Below are 17,003 nucleotides of genomic sequence, written 5' to 3' on the forward strand. Positions count from 1 at the left end.
AGTTTAATAGATTAATTAAACTCACCTTGCCACCTAACCTGTCACGCTTTGGGTTTGAAAATACGGGAAATGCCGCCTGGAGTGGGAGGAGAGGGCGAATGAACGAACGTAAGATGGGGTGGAGGGGAGGAAATAGACCAGCGGACTGACGAACCGTTAGACCGGGGGACGAACACGGGGGGAAGCAATACGGGATATTTACGACACCTTCACTGGTCACACTCAGAAACTCATCTACCAGCCATGTACGATGCGCTCCGCCACCCGTTTCTTCAGACCGGGATATGAAATTTATTGTGCGGTTCGTCGGTAAAGCTACATTTACACGGTAAGCATCAGCTACTCAGCCGCCCGCCCTGCTCAGTCTATCCGCTCACCTCAGCGCTCTTCCCGCCGTTCGCTTTCAACCAGCAGCCCCGGAGGAGAAATGCTGCCGTACTCCAGGCATCCCCCAGTCATTTTAAGGATGCTTATTGGTTCCCCAAAAACGATAAAAAGTCGGGCATTATCATCAATCAATAAAATCCCCACGGGCCAATCTTGAAGATTGGACTTTATGCTGCTGAGACTTAGCTTTTGTCAACAACTCAGAGGCGGAAGTGAGAGCTCCGCGCAACGCAAATGAAGTCCCGGCCGGAACACGGTGCGCTAAATAATAAAACATAAATTAACGAAGCTTCGAGGCAGGTAAATTTTCCTCGAGGAATTTTAGTAATCGAGGTACTCGAATCATTCGAGGAATCGTTTCAGCCCTAATATATATATAATGTAAATAATATGCCACGGCTACAGAACTGTTCCTCAAATATTGCTACTCAGATGCTCTGTCTACACTGAAGAAGATTCATTCACCTCTCAATATTGAATGCTTGAAGTGGCTGGTCATTTGCATAATTTTCTTTCTTAATTTTTATTTAATAGTTAAACTTTTACAAATGTAGAGGCAACACTTTATTTTAAAACTGTTCAATAAAACAAACTGTCCTGATAGAGTTTATTGCAACAGCTTCCAACACATATTAAAAAAAAGATTGTTTACAACAATCTAAAACCTCTGAAGCTAGTGACCAAAGGGCAAGTTGGATGAAAACCCCCCAAAAAAGTCATTTGTTGGTCCATTTCTCGGATCTCAAAAAGACAGATGTTCTTTTTCATGTCTTCACACATGAAGACGGTGTCTGCATCAGTGTGCATGCTGCTGTCCTGTCAGGAGGAGGTAGTTGTGATGGAGGGTGCGCAGCTCCGTCAGTCTGCCCAGCAGGCGGCCGAAACGCTGCGGCCCTCTGCGACCTGTTGCTCCGGTCTGGGCCCCACACACCCTGGACAGCAGGTCCAGGATCAGCTCCTGCATTTTCTCCACACCACTGACCGCCTGCAGGGACGCTCGATCTGCACAAAAAACAAAAAGAAATCATATGTTCAAAGCATCCATAACCTTTTTCACAGTTTGTCTTGTCAAACACACAAAACTCAGGCTGTTTAGTGACAGACCAATGCAAAGTGCCTCATAACTGTGAAAAGAAAACTTTTTTTTTTTTTTTACAAGTTAAAATCTAAAAAATGTGGTTTCATTTACTTGACTTCATGTTGATTTATGAAGTCTGTTTATGAGAACATCTGCATTTTTGGCTACATGAATAAGGGCAACAAAACACAAAAAGACCTTGAAAACAAACGAAGACAGCAACACATAAAAACCTAAAGATTTAAAAAGAAATAATCAACTAATGCTATTTTAAAAGCAACTGAGTGCCTGTCTGTTTTAAGCCTGGAAAACGTTGAGAGTTGCAGCCTGTTTGATGTGTCGGACAGTTTGCTATGTAGTTAAGAAGCTACAAATTCCTTGCAGGAAGTTGTCTAATTAACAACAGAGTCTACGTGTGATACACAGCTGCTCTGGAGTTGCTATAAAACAATCTTCTATCCATTATCAGAAAATAAAAAGAAGGGAACACTAATCAGAGAAGCAGCCAAAAGGTCTACGATAACTCTGGAGGAGCTGCAGAGATCCACAGCTCAAGAGCAAGAATCTGTAGAAAACACATTAAGGCATTAAAATTTAAGAGGTTGAAACAGACTGGAAAACAACTCTAAACATGCAGCCGGAGCTGCAGGGATTTGCATAAACTAAATGAGACCATTTGACACAATGAGAGGTCCATTCAGAGACTTTGTGTTAACCAGAACAATTGCAGGCAGAGTTTCACTAACTGGACATTTCTGACCTGAGCAGAGCAGAGCCGTGGCGGTAAGCAGAGTGTACTCAGCTTCTGTCACACGCAGCACTGCCATGCTGTGCAGGAAGTTCAGCACCGAGCCGAGGAGATCCTCGCTGCATCCTGTCCAAACAGAAAGCAGATCCTATTATTGAACCTATTCAATAATAGGACCTGTGTGGAGATTAAAGAGTTTGCAATGAGCTGACCTGAGCTGACCGGCATCCTGAGGTCCAGGTTTTCCTTCGGGTCCAGGTTTCTGTGCCATCCATAAGCGGAAGCACTGAAAAGCTGCGAGACTGATCACAAGAGTTACAGTTATTCTGAATCTGTGTGTTTCATGTTTCTGAGCGCATCTTCTTCTTTTCCAGTCGTGTGTGTGTGTGTGTGCGTTTGTTTGTAATACCTTGTGGGGACGATTTTCCTGACATATACTACGTTGTGGGGACCAATTGCTCCTTGTGGGGACCGGAGCCTGGTCCCCACAAGGGGAAACCCTGTTTTTGGGTCAGGGGTCAGAGTTAGGACTAAGGTATGAATTGAGTTTTGGTTAGGGTTAGGGTTAGGTATGTGATGGATAGGGTTAGGAAAAGGGTAAAGGTAAGGTTTAGGCTGTAGAAATGAATGGAAGTCAATGGAAAGTCCCCACAAAGATAGCAACACAAACGCGTGCGTGCGTGCGTGCGTGCGTGCGTGTGCGTGTGTGTTTTTTCTCCTTACCTGGAGTGGGGCTCGCTGGGTTGTTGGAGAACTGCTGGGCAGAGAGCAGGAACATGACCTCCAGCGAAGACACAGACAGGAGGCTCATCTGGTCTGAGAAATCCAGGAGGTCAAATCCTGGGTCGGAGGTCAGAACTGGGTTTATTTTACCAGCAAGCTCACAGTTTCAAGGGCCACAAATGGCCGCACTCTGGACGCCGCTGTTGCAAGGTTTTCGTCTCTGATTATGTTACGACAATAAAACATAAACTTATTTGAAAGCCCTGTGAAGTTCTTGACCAAGGCTCCAATGAAAGTAAATAAATAGCATTTCAACATGGAGAGGATGATCTCTTCAAATAATTTATGCATGACATAATTTATTAAGAATTGGAAGAAATTCAGTATTTGTTGTAAACTAAGTGTATAATAATGAGGGATCAAAGTGAATTAAGAAAACTTTTTTTCTCTTGCCTTTCCTGTGATTTTGACCTTACATTCATTTTTTTTGTCTTATCCTTTTAACATCCTTCCCCATTATACTCCTCATATATTTTGTGCCTGTTCAATGTATGTGTATTAGTTGGTTTTATCTTAATGTTTTCAGAGTGCTATAAAAAAAAAAACGGAAGAAGAAGAAGAAGTTTTGTTCACGGCAAAAACACAAAATCTTACCAAAGAGTTTTGGTCTTGTCGTTTCTAATTCAAATATTTTAATTCGCTTTAAACAAGACAAAACTAACTTAGCGGTAACTTTTCAGAAAGATACAGGAGCTTGTTTTAAGTCAGTAATTGCTTAGTATTGATGGAAAAAGTGCTAGAGCCACTGTTTCACATTATTAATGAATTACTGACTTAACACAAGCACCAATATCTTTCTGACAAGTTAGTTTTGTCTTGTTTCAAGCAAACTAAAATATTTACACTGGAAATTAGACCAAAAATACTTGCAAGATTTTGTGTTTTTGCAGTGTTTTACGACATTTACTTAAATAGTTTCAAATTCAAAATTAGCTAAAATAAGTAGATACGTTGATTTATCCTATACGATGTCTCTGTGAAATTTCAAATATTATCTTTTTTTCCTTCCCTCCTTTTTATTTGAACACTGCAGATTCATAAATTTGCACCTCTAAACGAGTAAAAAGCCTGAGTCCGACTCACCCGGCACCGTTCTGGCAAACTGCAGCAGTCTTTGCAGCTGTGGGGTGGGAACATCCAGCAGGCCGTCTCCTTCCAGAGCGCACTGCCACTCAAACACCTGCTGACATGACAACGGCATGATCACGCCGCCTGGCCGGGCAGACGTGACGTCTGCACATGTCCCCACCATGTAACTGCTGCTGTCCTGATCTCTGAACTGTTGATGGGCCTCCACCATCCTGTCCACAATGTGCTTCTGTTCCCGGGTCAACGTGGCCGGCTGAGTCTGCATGGGGAGGACACAAATGACAGGGTTTAGAAACCCGGGCCTGTCCCCGGCGGCACAGAGCCTGGGGACAGGCCTCAGGATATAGCAGCGGTACCTGGGCAGGTAGCCGGCAGGTGGAGCTGACTCTCCGACCGTCTGCGCTGTCCTCCTCCTCTTGACCCCTGTTTCTACCTCCTTTCCTCAGTCGCTTGGACTGGCACTGAACTTCTGTCAGAAGGCCTTGGAGGATAAACGACAACAATATAAACACATAGTCCAAACACGGAGATGTTTAGATCATTTGTGTTATTGTGCGCTGTAGCTGTCAAGAAAGCTATCAATGCACTGAACCTTCAGAGCCACATAAAGACGGTTACAAAGTCAGCTTTTAATCACCTGAAGAACATTTCCAGGTTTAAAGGATTAATGTCCAAGCAAGATACAGAGAAACTCATACATGTGTTTATCTATAGTTGCATTGATTACTGCAACAGTGTCTTGCCTAAAAAATTAATCAGAATGCTTCAGGGTGATCCAGAACGCTGCTCCTCCTGTTCTGACTAAAACCAGGAAAAATTGTCTTTCCCTTTGAACTGTCGTGTTGCTAGAATGTGATTTACAATTAAACTTGACTACAGGATCAGTATCAACGGTTTATGTCGCTCCATCATGTTGAGCTGTTGAATTAGTTTCCTTACACTCCGCCAGCATTCCCACAGCGCGGCACTTCCTCAGCCGGCAGTCTTGGCACTTCCTCCTCATGTACATGTCCATCTCGCAGCCACCGCCACTCTTACAGTGATACACGGCCTTTTTGGTCACACTGCGCCTGAAGAAACCTGCAGATAAAGTAAAAACCCAGACCAGCTTTAGCTTTGAAAGCACGGACAGATTTAAAGCCAGCGCTCAGAGTGAGTACCTTTGCACCCTTCGCAGGTGAGAGCGTTGTAGTGGTACCCCGACGCTTTATCCCCACACACCACGCACAACTCATCCTGACCTTTGCCCTTTCCTCCCGACCCCATCCGAGACCTGCGCACGAGAGGCAGCCCTGTTGGTGCCAGCCCCTGATTCAGCCCTGAAGACAGGGGCTCCGGGCCCTGATCGCAGGGGCCCTCCAGGCTGTGAGAGCTGTACTGGTACGGAGGATGGCAGAGCTGAGAGGATGAAGCCAGAGATGAAGGCGAGAAGGTGGAAGAAGGAGGGGAGCTGTAGAAAGGGAAAGGCAGGTTGGCAGGGAAATACTGCTGTTGGCTGTAAGGGAGCAGCTGGAGGTCCGGGTCCTGCAGAGGACAGCCCACAGGGTCGGCCAGGATGTCTGGAGGGAGAGAGGATGGTTAGGAAATTCTGGAGACAAGAATTTCAATTTACTCAATAGAGAAAATGATAATAATAACTTTTTTAAAACCACAGGTTTGATTAAAACATAAAGACGCTCTGATGCTCTCTCACATCACAGTTCATAAAGAAAAGCAAGATATTTAATCACAATAAGAGTGTAACCAGTTATCAAGGTGTCGGATCCCAAAAAATGTGTTTAACATGTCAGAGTCCGGCTACAGGAGCTATTAGTAAGAACACGTAAATAACTACATAAATTAAATATTTGACAAAATCACATGGAAAAAAATAATTACTACACGGCAGTGAAGAAAACACAACATCAAAAATATACAAAACAGAAAAAACATAACAATTACAACCAAAAACACAAAAGAAGAAAAAAAAATTGGCATTGGTGTTTTTGCTTAGAAATGATTTGTTAATCAAACTGTGTATGCATTAATATGGGATTAGAAATGAACACATTGAATACATGCAGAAATAGGCTTAAATGTGTCATTAACTTGATGTTGGAAAATGAGATTAAAGGGGCAGTGTTATGTGTTTTCTAGGCACATAATGTAGTTTTTATAGCACAGTCAAGTAACTATGTCATAAAAATGCTGCTTACATCAAATATGACTTAAAAGAAATTTGACTTTGTAATAAAACACCTTAAAATTTGGCTTCTGTCTCTTTAAAAAAAAACACACAAAAAAACTCCTACTCTTTCTGAAACTCCACCTTCAGGAAGTCATCACAACATGGCTCCTCTATTAACCCTTTAGCAAAGTTTTTACCAGCGCTGCACTGAGAAGTATCTGGTATAATTAGATCAGTTGATGTGCAGATCCACTCTCGGTGTCTGCTAATTTCTGCTGGCTAGTCTGGAGAAGCTGAATGGGGGAGTCGTGGGAGAGCCTGCTCTTTGAGGTGGAAGCTCAGAGGAGGAGCTTCATCCTCTAAGGCGGGGCTTGGTCCACCCAGCCGCTTCTCACAGCTGAATGGTTGCCATGGAGATTAAAGGATTTCTCAAACATGCATAAAAGAATCAAAGCAACACTCCAGGAGTGTTTTCGATGAGGTAATACCGTTATAACACGATGTTATAACAGAATAGCGTTGATTTCAGATAATTCTGTCTTCATGCTTCCTGTGTCCTACAGTGACATCATCTAAACTCTCCAGAGGGGTGAACAGCATAACAATCGAGTGAACCAGATGCCACAAGCATGACCGAAATCGGACTGAACGTTTCAAGATGACACGGGTCGAAAGCCAAAAACGTCATAGCGCTGCGGCTCTACGCGACCCCGAGTGACTTCACCGTATTGATCTCTCTAGTGGGACTCAATAAAAAGCCCAGAGTGAGACCTCGTGAACTCGTTCAGACTGCCTAAACAGGATGCAGCTGAGATCTCTGCGTGCCATGTAGGATTGTTCAGGGGCTTCGAGATGTTCTCTGATGAGAGAACATGTGGGGCCACTGGCAGCGCATGAAAGTGCATCTGGACAAATGAGGTCGCTGTGGGAGCAGTTAGTCGTTACACGCTGATTAAACAGAGAGCCCACCCAGCGGCCACACTGTCAGGAGGCTCTGCTGATGATGGAGACACAGACGTAAACAAGCAACAGGATCCATGAGACGATCGGAGGCTATTTAAGCTGCCAGAATGTGCAGAAATGTGTCAGGTGTAACAAGTAGGACAGCCTGTTATAGCCTGGTTGCTTTTCTAATATGAACATTAAATACATATTTACTGAAAGAAGTCTTGTATAGACTTCTTTACAAGATAGTAAAAGAAGTCTACGCAAGCAGAAAGGCCCACAAAGAACACAGTTACTTTGTGAATAACGTTTTAGGACAGATTAGTGTAAAACTAAATCGTTTTACTAAGTTTGCCTTTAAAGGCTAAGCTAACTATGGTTTAGCTTTTCAGCAACAGGAACAGCAGACCAGCTAAGTCATGTTTTTGCATCATTCTCATCATTCCACCATATCAGAGGGTGTTTGAGGAAAATGTGAGACCATCTTAAAAACAAAAATACAGATGAAGCAGTAATTTATTTATAGACCCTTCCAAGATGCCAGCTTTAGTTACATAAATGTTTAAGTTTTCTTTAGCTTTCAAGTTAGTTGGTTAGTTAGTTAGTTAGTTAGTTGGTTAGTTAGTTGGTTAGTTAGTAAGAATAATTTGCTCCCAAGTTAATCTTGAAATCTCTGTTGATGTGTTGGACCTTCTGTGTTGTGCTTTGTTGTGATGATGGGGTTAATTTGACTGAACAATTAGCTTAGCTTAGCTTAGCTTAGCTTAAAAGGAATGCCAGGGCGAGTATTTATTATCCTACCATTAAAAACGGAAACATGTTGAATATTAAACTATTCCATATGACACCGTGTTAGGACCATCGTAGATGGGGAAAAAAGGAGGAGTAAAAAACAACAACCCTTTTATCCTTCATACTTAAAGGCTCTGAATTGTTTGATTTGATCAGATGCGATTGAGCTTTTGACAACAAACACACCAGTTTAGTGTGAAACAGAGACTTTCTTCCTTCCTAATTAAAAGCACTGAGATCAACAGCTGGAGTTTTCTAAACGGTTCATTTAGAGATGATGCTGCTTCAATAAAAGGAGACTTTCTTTAGGCATCTTTACCAGGGGTGTGTATAAATGCAACCAAATCATAGACAGTGTTAACGTCTATGAGCCGTTAACACCGATTTATTTGACATATTGAAATGTTAATGCTTCAAATACCCATCTTTGCAAATGTCTGCTGTGTCTCAGATTTTAAGAGACCGGCCAGATCAGCCCTCCTTCACCCTCGTTATGCTCTGTCATTATTATCCTCTCCTTCCCTTTGCGTCCAGATGTTTCCTGTCTTCATCAGACGACGCTGGCGGCGGGTTGGGGGTGAGGAGGAGGTGCGGGGGGTCCTTGCTTGCTCGGTGTGACAGAGGCTGTGCTTCGTACTGTTTGTAAACCATCTGAGCGCTGTCTAAACACTCCTCAGCCTCCCCTTCCATCCCACGCACGCAGGGGAGCTAAACAACCCCCCACGGCTCACCCCGCTCCGGCTCTTAATGACACTCATCAGTATTAATAGATCCCATGATGCAGTCCGGCTGAACCACCTCAACGCTGCTCTTTTTTTTTCATTGTCTCATGTCTCTGGGTTCTCGAAGGCGATAATAAAAGCTCAGCTCTCATTCATCACAGAGAGAGGGCAGGAGGTTGTGTTGCATAAAGCAGGCAGTCACTCGTGGTTTGTTCTGAAATAATACTTTACTGACCCTTCCTGTTGACCTTTGACATTTTGGTAAGGCCTATTTATAAGCTTATGTTAAAGCTGGAGCTTATTTTGAATTGATGTGGCACTATGGAACAGAACAAGGCATGCAAATTGAGCCCCCCTATTTAATTTTCTATGCTAGAGGTTACTTACTTAGAAACTAGCGTTAGAATCTATTATATCTAACAATGTATGGATTTTGCCATCAGATGGCGCTCAGCAAGTCCGCCATTGCTGAGAAAAAAATGGCGGATATTAGGAGCAGTTTCTGTTCACAGTTTATACTAAATAAATATACTACACCAGAAGTGAACAGGTGTTCTGCCGGCCCATCATTTTCTGCTGTGCAACAGAGACAGTATTACACAAAATCTACTTTTCTGAGCTTTACATCTCGCCATACTGTTATTCCCTCATCAAAAACGAAATTGATTGTTGCTTTGATTCTTTCATGCATGTTTGAGAAATCCTTTTAATCTCCCATGGCAACCATCCAGCTGTGCAAAACATCTGGGTGGACCTAGCCCTAGAGGGGTGGGTCCTCATCTGAGCTGCAGCTTCCAGGCTTCCAGGCTTCCAGGCTTCCAGGCTTGGGCCTCACAGAGCAGCGCTCCTCCGCTCACCTCCTCAAGACCAGCCAGCAGCAATTAGCGAACACCTGGAGGAACTGAGCTTCTGCTGAGCTCATTATAGGACTTCTCAGTGCAACGCCAGTAAAACATTGTTAAAGGGTTAATAGAGGAGGGTTTATTGTGATGTGACTTCCTGATGGTGGCGTTTCAGAAAGTGATGAGAGTCTAAAGAACAGAGACCCAGTTTTAAGCCATCAAATTTCTTCTAAGTCATATTTGATACAACTGAAGGTAACGTAGTTAATTGATTGTGCTACAAAAGGCCACCCTATTCCTGGAAAATACATAATAATGTCCTTTTCCAGTGTTCAGCCTCACTTCTGATAAGACTTTATAACTTGATTTTAGGTCAAGTTGTGTCTTCACGAAGGTTGGCCCATCAACTCTGTTAGGTGGTTTAAGATGTTAAAAGGCATTGAAAGTCATTGAGATATTAATGCTGCTACACTCCACTTCATTTCAGTTCATCAATATATTTTATTTTAAAAATCACTCATTTTCAAAAGTCAGCAAAAGAAATTCTGTAGTCAGTAAAGCAAAATTTTGTCAACATGTTTCTTCACTGTAAAACTTTTGAAGGTGGTTTAACTTGAAAATAAAAGTCGACCTGCTGCCTTGAAAATGTAATTTAAGTCAAGAAAAAAAAATTTATTGGTTATAATTCAGAAATTAAAGTTAATGAATTTAACAACAAGAGACAAGCTGTCTAAACATTGTTTTTTTAAGTCCATTAATCTTGAAATGTGAGTTTTAACTTAATGCTGCGATTAAATTTATTTCATTAAAAAAACTTCCCTCACCTAGTAAAAGAGCCCACATTTCTCTATTACTTACAACATCAAGTTAAAATAATTACTTATTTTACTTTAGACTCTTGGTTTCATATTGTTTTATCATTTATTGAGCATATTCTGTTTTCTATCAGGAACAGACTTCATGGTTGACTGAATATAATAATAAATCTAAATGATCTTTAATGCTTAATACGATGTTTATTACTTATTTGATTAGTGTTTTATGATGTAAAACACTTTGATCTGCCTTATTACTGAAATGTGCAAAGATACATATAAACTTTACTCATTCAAATGGATTAAAAGTTAACCAAAATGACTCAGACAGTGAATAGCCGTAGTAAAATCAAAACAGGTGTGATTACTGTAACGATTCTTTAGCCTAATAGAACAATTACCTTAGTCAAACTGAGATGTCTGCCTAACTTTCCTCTCCTACCGCTGCTGCATCATCCTGTCTCATCACCAATGTCCTCAGCCAATCAGAACTCTTGTTAGCGACCAAAATCACTGTCTGCCTGAGTCATCTTTTTGACTTATGCAGACAAAGATACATGAAGCATCAGCTCTTCTCTTTGAGTCATTTAGTAAACTAGTTCACATTTCTTTTACTCAGAGAGTAAATGTACTTTCAGTCAATTAAAGAGGAACTGTGTGTTTGAACTTTTAATCACATTTCTGCAACAAGGTATGATGAAGTAGTGTAAGAGTTGGCCAACAACAACAAAATTTTACCAAGAATATTTGATCTAATTTCTAGTCCAAACAATTTCTTTACACTTAAAATAATAGCAATGTCAACAAAGTGTTTTAAAACTTGGTGTAGCTGATTAACGTCACAAAAGCTCAAATAATAAACCAGCTCAAACCAGACCCACAAAGTAGAGGAGCTATGGACCTGAAGAAGGACCAAAAATGAGGAGAGAGGGAAGAAGTTCAAACCGTCTCTTCCACTGATCGTAATAGGCAAAGATTGGCAGACAAGCCGGACTGTGGACTTTCTGGAAATTACTGTGCAAACAATTCTTCATCAATTTAAGAACATTATGGACAACCATGAGCATCCTCCTTATCAGGCTGTTATAAAACAACAGAGTGTCTTCAGTCAGAGGCTTCTGCAGAGCTGCAGAAGCACAGATTGCTGCAGGAGAGCATCCCTGTGAACAGCCATGAGCATCTACAACACATTTTTAACAAAACGTGAGTTACAATATTTAATTCCCCTTTTTGGATAATAAAGTACTTTTTAAATTAATTTAATTATATAGGTAAATTAAAACCAAACAAACGTGGTAAGATGATTTCAAGACAATAAAGTCATGAAGCAACAACTTAAGTTGCAGTTTTAGGAAACAACAATACGTCAAAAAAAAAACAAAAAAAAACATGGTGATTTAACCAGGTACAAGTTTTTTTTTTGTTTTGTTTTGTTTTTGTGAGAGTTTCTTCAGCCAAAATCCAATTAGAGTGATAAAAATAAATACTAGCAGGGATAGCCGTGCTCTGCGGACCGTGGAGAAGATGGAGGTGGACTGTAGCACTGATCCACAGCTCAGACGGAAACTTTAGACTAGCGGTTCTCAACGTGGGCGGTACCGCCCCCCAGGGGGCGCTCAGAGGACGGCAGGGGGCGCTGGCGGACATTTTTTTACAAAATGGGGGCGCTGGGATGCCTTTAGGGGAGCGTTTGGTAGAAGGTAAACTTTACACTTTAAATGCACAACAATGCCAGTTTAGACTTTGAGCAACTTGGTAAAACTGTATTGTGTAACATTAAACCATGCTTGGCTGCAACTGTAGCGATGGCAGCTCTTCTTCTATTCAGTGTTTGTTAGCTTCTGTTAGCTTCTTGGCGCGGCTCCGTCCTCCTGCTACTGGTAGCTAAAATCAGGATACCCTCACTTTGTATCCCTCTGAAAAATGAACCCATTTAAATTAAGAAATCCCTCCATGGTTGAAACCACGATAGAGGGCGTTCATTTTATAGCGTTAACACCGGTGCTGTAAGTGGTCCGGTATGAAACGGACAGCACTTTTATATTTCAATAGTCAGAATATCGAAATTGTTTCCGTTGTTTTAAAAGGTTTATGTCAGTCTGCCTTTTCCCCATCGATACGCTCTGCACCTTAGGGGTTAAAAAAAGATGCACACATTGCGCAAAACTCTGAAACAGGAGAAAGCGGGACATAAAACGGAGCGACGAACTAGATGTGAATTATGGCATAAAAACAGAGAATCCAACGCTGAACAGTGAAAAAAATCAACACATGATGTGAAACATGATGATTAGGCGGCGCAGCAGGTGATGAGTGAAGATTACTGATGATGAGCATCAATAAATGATAAAATAAATGTAGCAACAGGAAATAAACTAAAGTGGACATAGCAATAAACCAAGAGAGGATAATAATCAACGGAAACTAAATGGAAGTGAATGAAGAACAAAATGCAAGAATAAACTAAGAAACTAAAGTAAATACAGAGGAATAAACTGGTATGGCAAGACCTTTCGATCAATATGGCAAGAATAAACAGACACCATTTCCAGATAAAAGGTAAAATAATATTGTTGAAGTGCCATGGGTTTGATGAGACCACATCTAACACTGAGAATAAATATAACTTACAGACCATAACAGTTAATAACTGATCACTTACTTATGTTTTTAATTAGATTTGATATATTTCTTCAATATCATTTTTCATGTCAGTGTTAATGTCATGAGGCTGATGACTCCATGACACTTTCAATTTGACTCATTAGGATTTGATTAAGAACCAGATTTGTTCTTTGTAATTTCTGTCCAGTAAAACTATTAATCTATAAATCAATAGACAGATCTATATAAAGATATAATCAATGTTTCTGTCTCATATTTGTATGGCATTAAAAGGACCTGGAACTTCTGTTTTTCCACTGAAAGCTCTGGTTTGCACAATAAATGCCATGTGGGTGAAATTTTATGGATGATGCTCTGATGTCCCATTCTCCTGAAGGCAGCACAGAGCTGCACCACCAGAAATCGACAGAAACACTGAAGAGAAGAGTTATGATTAATGTAGTTACAGTTCTATCCATGTTTTAATGTTGCAGAGCTCACTCGTTTTGCAAATAGATCAAAGTTTAAACTGGCATGTTGTTCATCTTTTATCTGGTCATTTTGTGCAAGATTTAACAACTAGAAAATGGCACAAAATAAGAATATTTTTTCCACTCTGATTGGCTGCTGTTAGGCCTACCAATTTTAAGTTGAATGTTCATTGCATTTTTTGTAGACGCCTGTGAAAATAATTTCTATTCCCATGGTGTTTTGCTCTCTGGGAAATTATTCTTGATAAATACAGAAACAAGCATAAAAATCAAAACATCTACAATAGCGATAGTAATATTAATGATAAAATAATGGTCAGTGCAAAGTAGCCTGCAAATTTTTTGGTGGGGGGTTGGTGAGGGACCTGGATAAGGGATTGGGGGGTGCTGGCCCAAAAAAGGTTGAGAAACACTGGTCTATAGTAAAATAATGTAACATTTATTTTGCGTGTAATCTAGAGGTGCAAATACTGAAAAAATACCTAAATTGTGCTTTTTAAAGTTAAGTCTTTGATCCTATACGATTCTTTGATAGACTTTCCATAGATGCACCTAAAAACATAAAAGATGGAAAAGCCAAAACTCCGTGTTCATGCTGTTAAGAATGAGTGTGGAGTGTATCGGAGACTCACCGTAGTACTGGAGCGGCTCAGCGGAGCAGTAACTCTCCGAGGTGGAGAGATACCCCCCTGCTGAAAAGCTCATCTCAGACTCCGTCCACTCTCTCATCTGGACCCAGAAATCCTCTCTCCAGTCTGTGACCTTTAAGTCTATTTTCTCGCTCCAAGAAAACACAAAAGCAGTCTGAGAATTCACACAGAACGTGACGGATCTGGATGGTGAGGAGACATTCCTTAATCCCCACGATGTGTTCAGGTCTCTACGACTGATATATACTTTTAAAAAAAAGCACACACAGAGAGAGGAAGAGTGCAGCTGAGGCTCTTCGTCAGTGGTGATGAAGTGCTGGAGGAGGGCCTGAGCGTCCCTCAGGGGTAGACAAAAGGGAAAGTGGGGACACCCAGGAAGGACGGGGCTGGAACCGCTGTCCAAACAGCTGGACCTGACTGCGACTTGATAAATCATGAGACCTCCGAGATATTCAACACTCACTGCACGTCAGAATGTATGAATGCGAAGTTGTTTGTTTCCCAGAGCAGAAGAAAGTAAATATATCACTTTTTTTTACGAGCCTAAATGTTGTTTTTTTAGTGTTGTACAAACCATATGAACAGAATCGTTAAAAGTTTGTCCATCCCCATCCCAGGCCCTGGGAGTTTGTTTACTCTTTCCTTTTGTTTACTGCTGATTTGTTTGCGCTGCAGTTAATATTAGACAGCAGTTAATACTGAAGGGTCTCCGGGACCTCCGACTTCCCGAGCAAGACGGTTCAGCCAAAGCACCAGGGTGTCTAGGCCTGTCCTGCCGGAGGAAGACAGAGGAGCGACCCTGACCCAGGGCATGTAGGCCCTTGAGCGCGGGGCCCCTAAGACGTGCAGCGTGTTTACGGTGGATTGATGGTGTCCTCCCGGCCCGCTGTCATCCCCTCTCACTGACTCGATGTGGGAGCCGGCAGGAGGTGAGAGGGAGAGGCAATCATTCTTTCTGAAGCTGAAAGCTTTTCTCTGGTACCGCTGAGATCGGCCCCAGTGAGAAGGAAAGCAGGAATGTTTCTGTATGGTACACGCCGTCTTTAATTAAGAGATTTCTCTTGCAATCCTAAGCGAATTACTCATGATTAGTCTGACTTAAAGTATGCTCAAGTATGGTAAAATTTAACATACTTAATATGTTTGTTTTTCACCAGGGTAACTTTAATCCTATTCCTGGATTTGAAGTATCGCTTGAGATTACTCGTTACTGGAAAGAAAGTGGTACGATTACTGATACGGAAACTCAGGGTTAGTCGGAGACCTTCAACTTTCACTTTTCGGAATCGTGACTTCAGGATCAATCTTGATGATGCCAAGACTTCTGAGCTGAGGTTTGACAGAGGCCAAAGCACCAAGAAATAGTTTGATTTCTGTTGATTGGTTCACAGGGGAGATGAGGAGTGGAGGAGTGTCTCTGTCTTAGAAAAAAAGGGTGATTGAACGCGTGATGTGACTGGCAGGGGTAATTTTAGATAAAAGAACAATAGATCTGCATGTTATCAGCATAGAAATGATCAACTGTGTTGGAGCCAAACTCGAGGTTGGGGAGTTCAGAGGAACTTCATGGGCAAATCTGTTCCATTTTTCTGACATGGAAATGGAGAATTCCTACTTCCCATTACAAACACAATGAACCAAGTGTCCTTTTGGTAACAAGCTAATGAATTAACAACTGAAGTTAAAAACGGCTGTATGGTTTCACCAAATGTAAAATTTGGTGCAGAAATGTCCAGCATTGAGCTGCAGACAGTCATAAAAAACAGAAAATCTGTCAAAATGACATGTGTTTAGTAGGACTCAGTTGATCTGCAAACTCTTTCTTTATCACCTTAGAGTGGAGTGTAGCATGAAAACCGAATCTGGCATAAATACAAAGTAGAGGGGGGGTTATTGTTGAACCATATTTCATTCCATGAATCTGTGACAAGTCCAGCAGTAATGAAGCATCCGCCTAATAGTCTCCGACCTCTGACAGATATACGGAGGACAGAGAGCAGGCAAGTGGGGCCGAGAGAGGCTCTAAATGATGGAGACGACATCTGACAGTGCAGATGTCACCGTGGATCTTCTGGAGCTGTCAGGCTGTTGGACACATTGTTGATTGCAGGCCTAAGTACGACGACTTGTCCCAAGGGAGAGGAGTGTCAAAGAGAGAAGAAGAAGAGGAGGAAGAGGAAGGACAATTGGGACATTAGGAACATGATCACATCAAGACTTCTAAAAAATGTGCTCTGAAAAACAGAGGATGTGAAAAGATAAGACGAACCCCACAGAATTTCTAAACAAAGCGTTTGGAGTGTTCAGACCTTCAAACTCATTAGTCCTTCATAACTCAAGCTGTGAGAGATAAATCCAGCACTTCATAAATCCCGCCCTGGACACAGTATCTGTCTGTCTGTCTGTCTTTATCGGTGTGCTGGGCGGTAGCTGTGGCTTGATAATGGCCTGTTCTGTTTACTGACGCACTCAAAGGAGCCAGCTCTCACTTTAAAGTGGCCCCTGGATTTAGAGAGCAAAGTCCACGGCCCACATCTGAACCAGGGCAGGAGAGGGAGGGCTTCGGGACGTCACGGGGAAGAATGTCCACATCTTTTGTGTTCAGATATTTTCCTCCATTCCACAAATCTGTGACAAGTCCAGTGATGGACATAAGAGTACCAGATACAGATACTCTTTATATATAAAGAGCAGCAGTAAAATATGCCACAATGTTCCCTAGCTTTTGACCAGTGCCGGTCCTAAGGGATAGGCAATCTAAATGGCTGATTAGCAACCCCAAGTCATCAGAGGACTCCTGTAAATGCCTGGATTTTAACTTTTGCACCCGATTCCTGTTTATAAAAAACACTGAAGTTGATGTTTGTGCTCTCACACCACCCTGGGGAAA

General features: G+C 41.7%; 1 protein-coding gene across 1 annotated transcript; it reads right to left on the minus strand.

Moving 5' to 3' along the window:
* Positions 1–980: 980 nt before the first annotated feature.
* On the minus strand, positions 981–14,352 carry nr1h5 (nuclear receptor subfamily 1, group H, member 5). The gene is made up of 9 exons (XM_088006980.1): positions 14,096–14,352; positions 5,246–5,644; positions 5,025–5,165; positions 4,442–4,566; positions 4,080–4,344; positions 2,937–3,053; positions 2,426–2,515; positions 2,226–2,339; positions 981–1,389 (listed from the first exon to the last, which is right to left on the minus strand). Exons 1-9 carry the CDS (start codon positions 14,190–14,192, stop codon positions 1,184–1,186), a joined length of 1,554 nt encoding a protein of 517 aa, XP_087863106.1. The 5' UTR covers positions 14,193–14,352; the 3' UTR covers positions 981–1,183.
* Positions 14,353–17,003: the final 2,651 nt, after the last annotated feature.

The sequence above is a fragment of the Poecilia mexicana genome, unplaced genomic scaffold (genome assembly GCF_051168715.1).
Source record: "Poecilia mexicana isolate PSO_F unplaced genomic scaffold, ASM5116871v1 scaffold_7, whole genome shotgun sequence".
Classification (NCBI taxonomy): Eukaryota; Metazoa; Chordata; class Actinopteri; order Cyprinodontiformes; family Poeciliidae; genus Poecilia; species Poecilia mexicana.

Coding starts and splice junctions, on each gene's coding strand:
- nr1h5 (XM_088006980.1), bottom strand. CDS start 14,192: ATGAGAGAGTGGACGGAGTCTGAGATGAGCTTTTCAGCAGGGGGGTAT. Junction 5,645..14,095: donor TGAGCCGCTCCAGTACTACG/GTGAGTCTCCGA, acceptor CTCTCCCTCCAG/ACATCCTGGCCGACCCTGTG. Junction 4,345..4,441: donor CCTGCCGGCTACCTGCCCAG/GTACCGCTGCTA, acceptor CTCCCCATGCAG/ACTCAGCCGGCCACGTTGAC.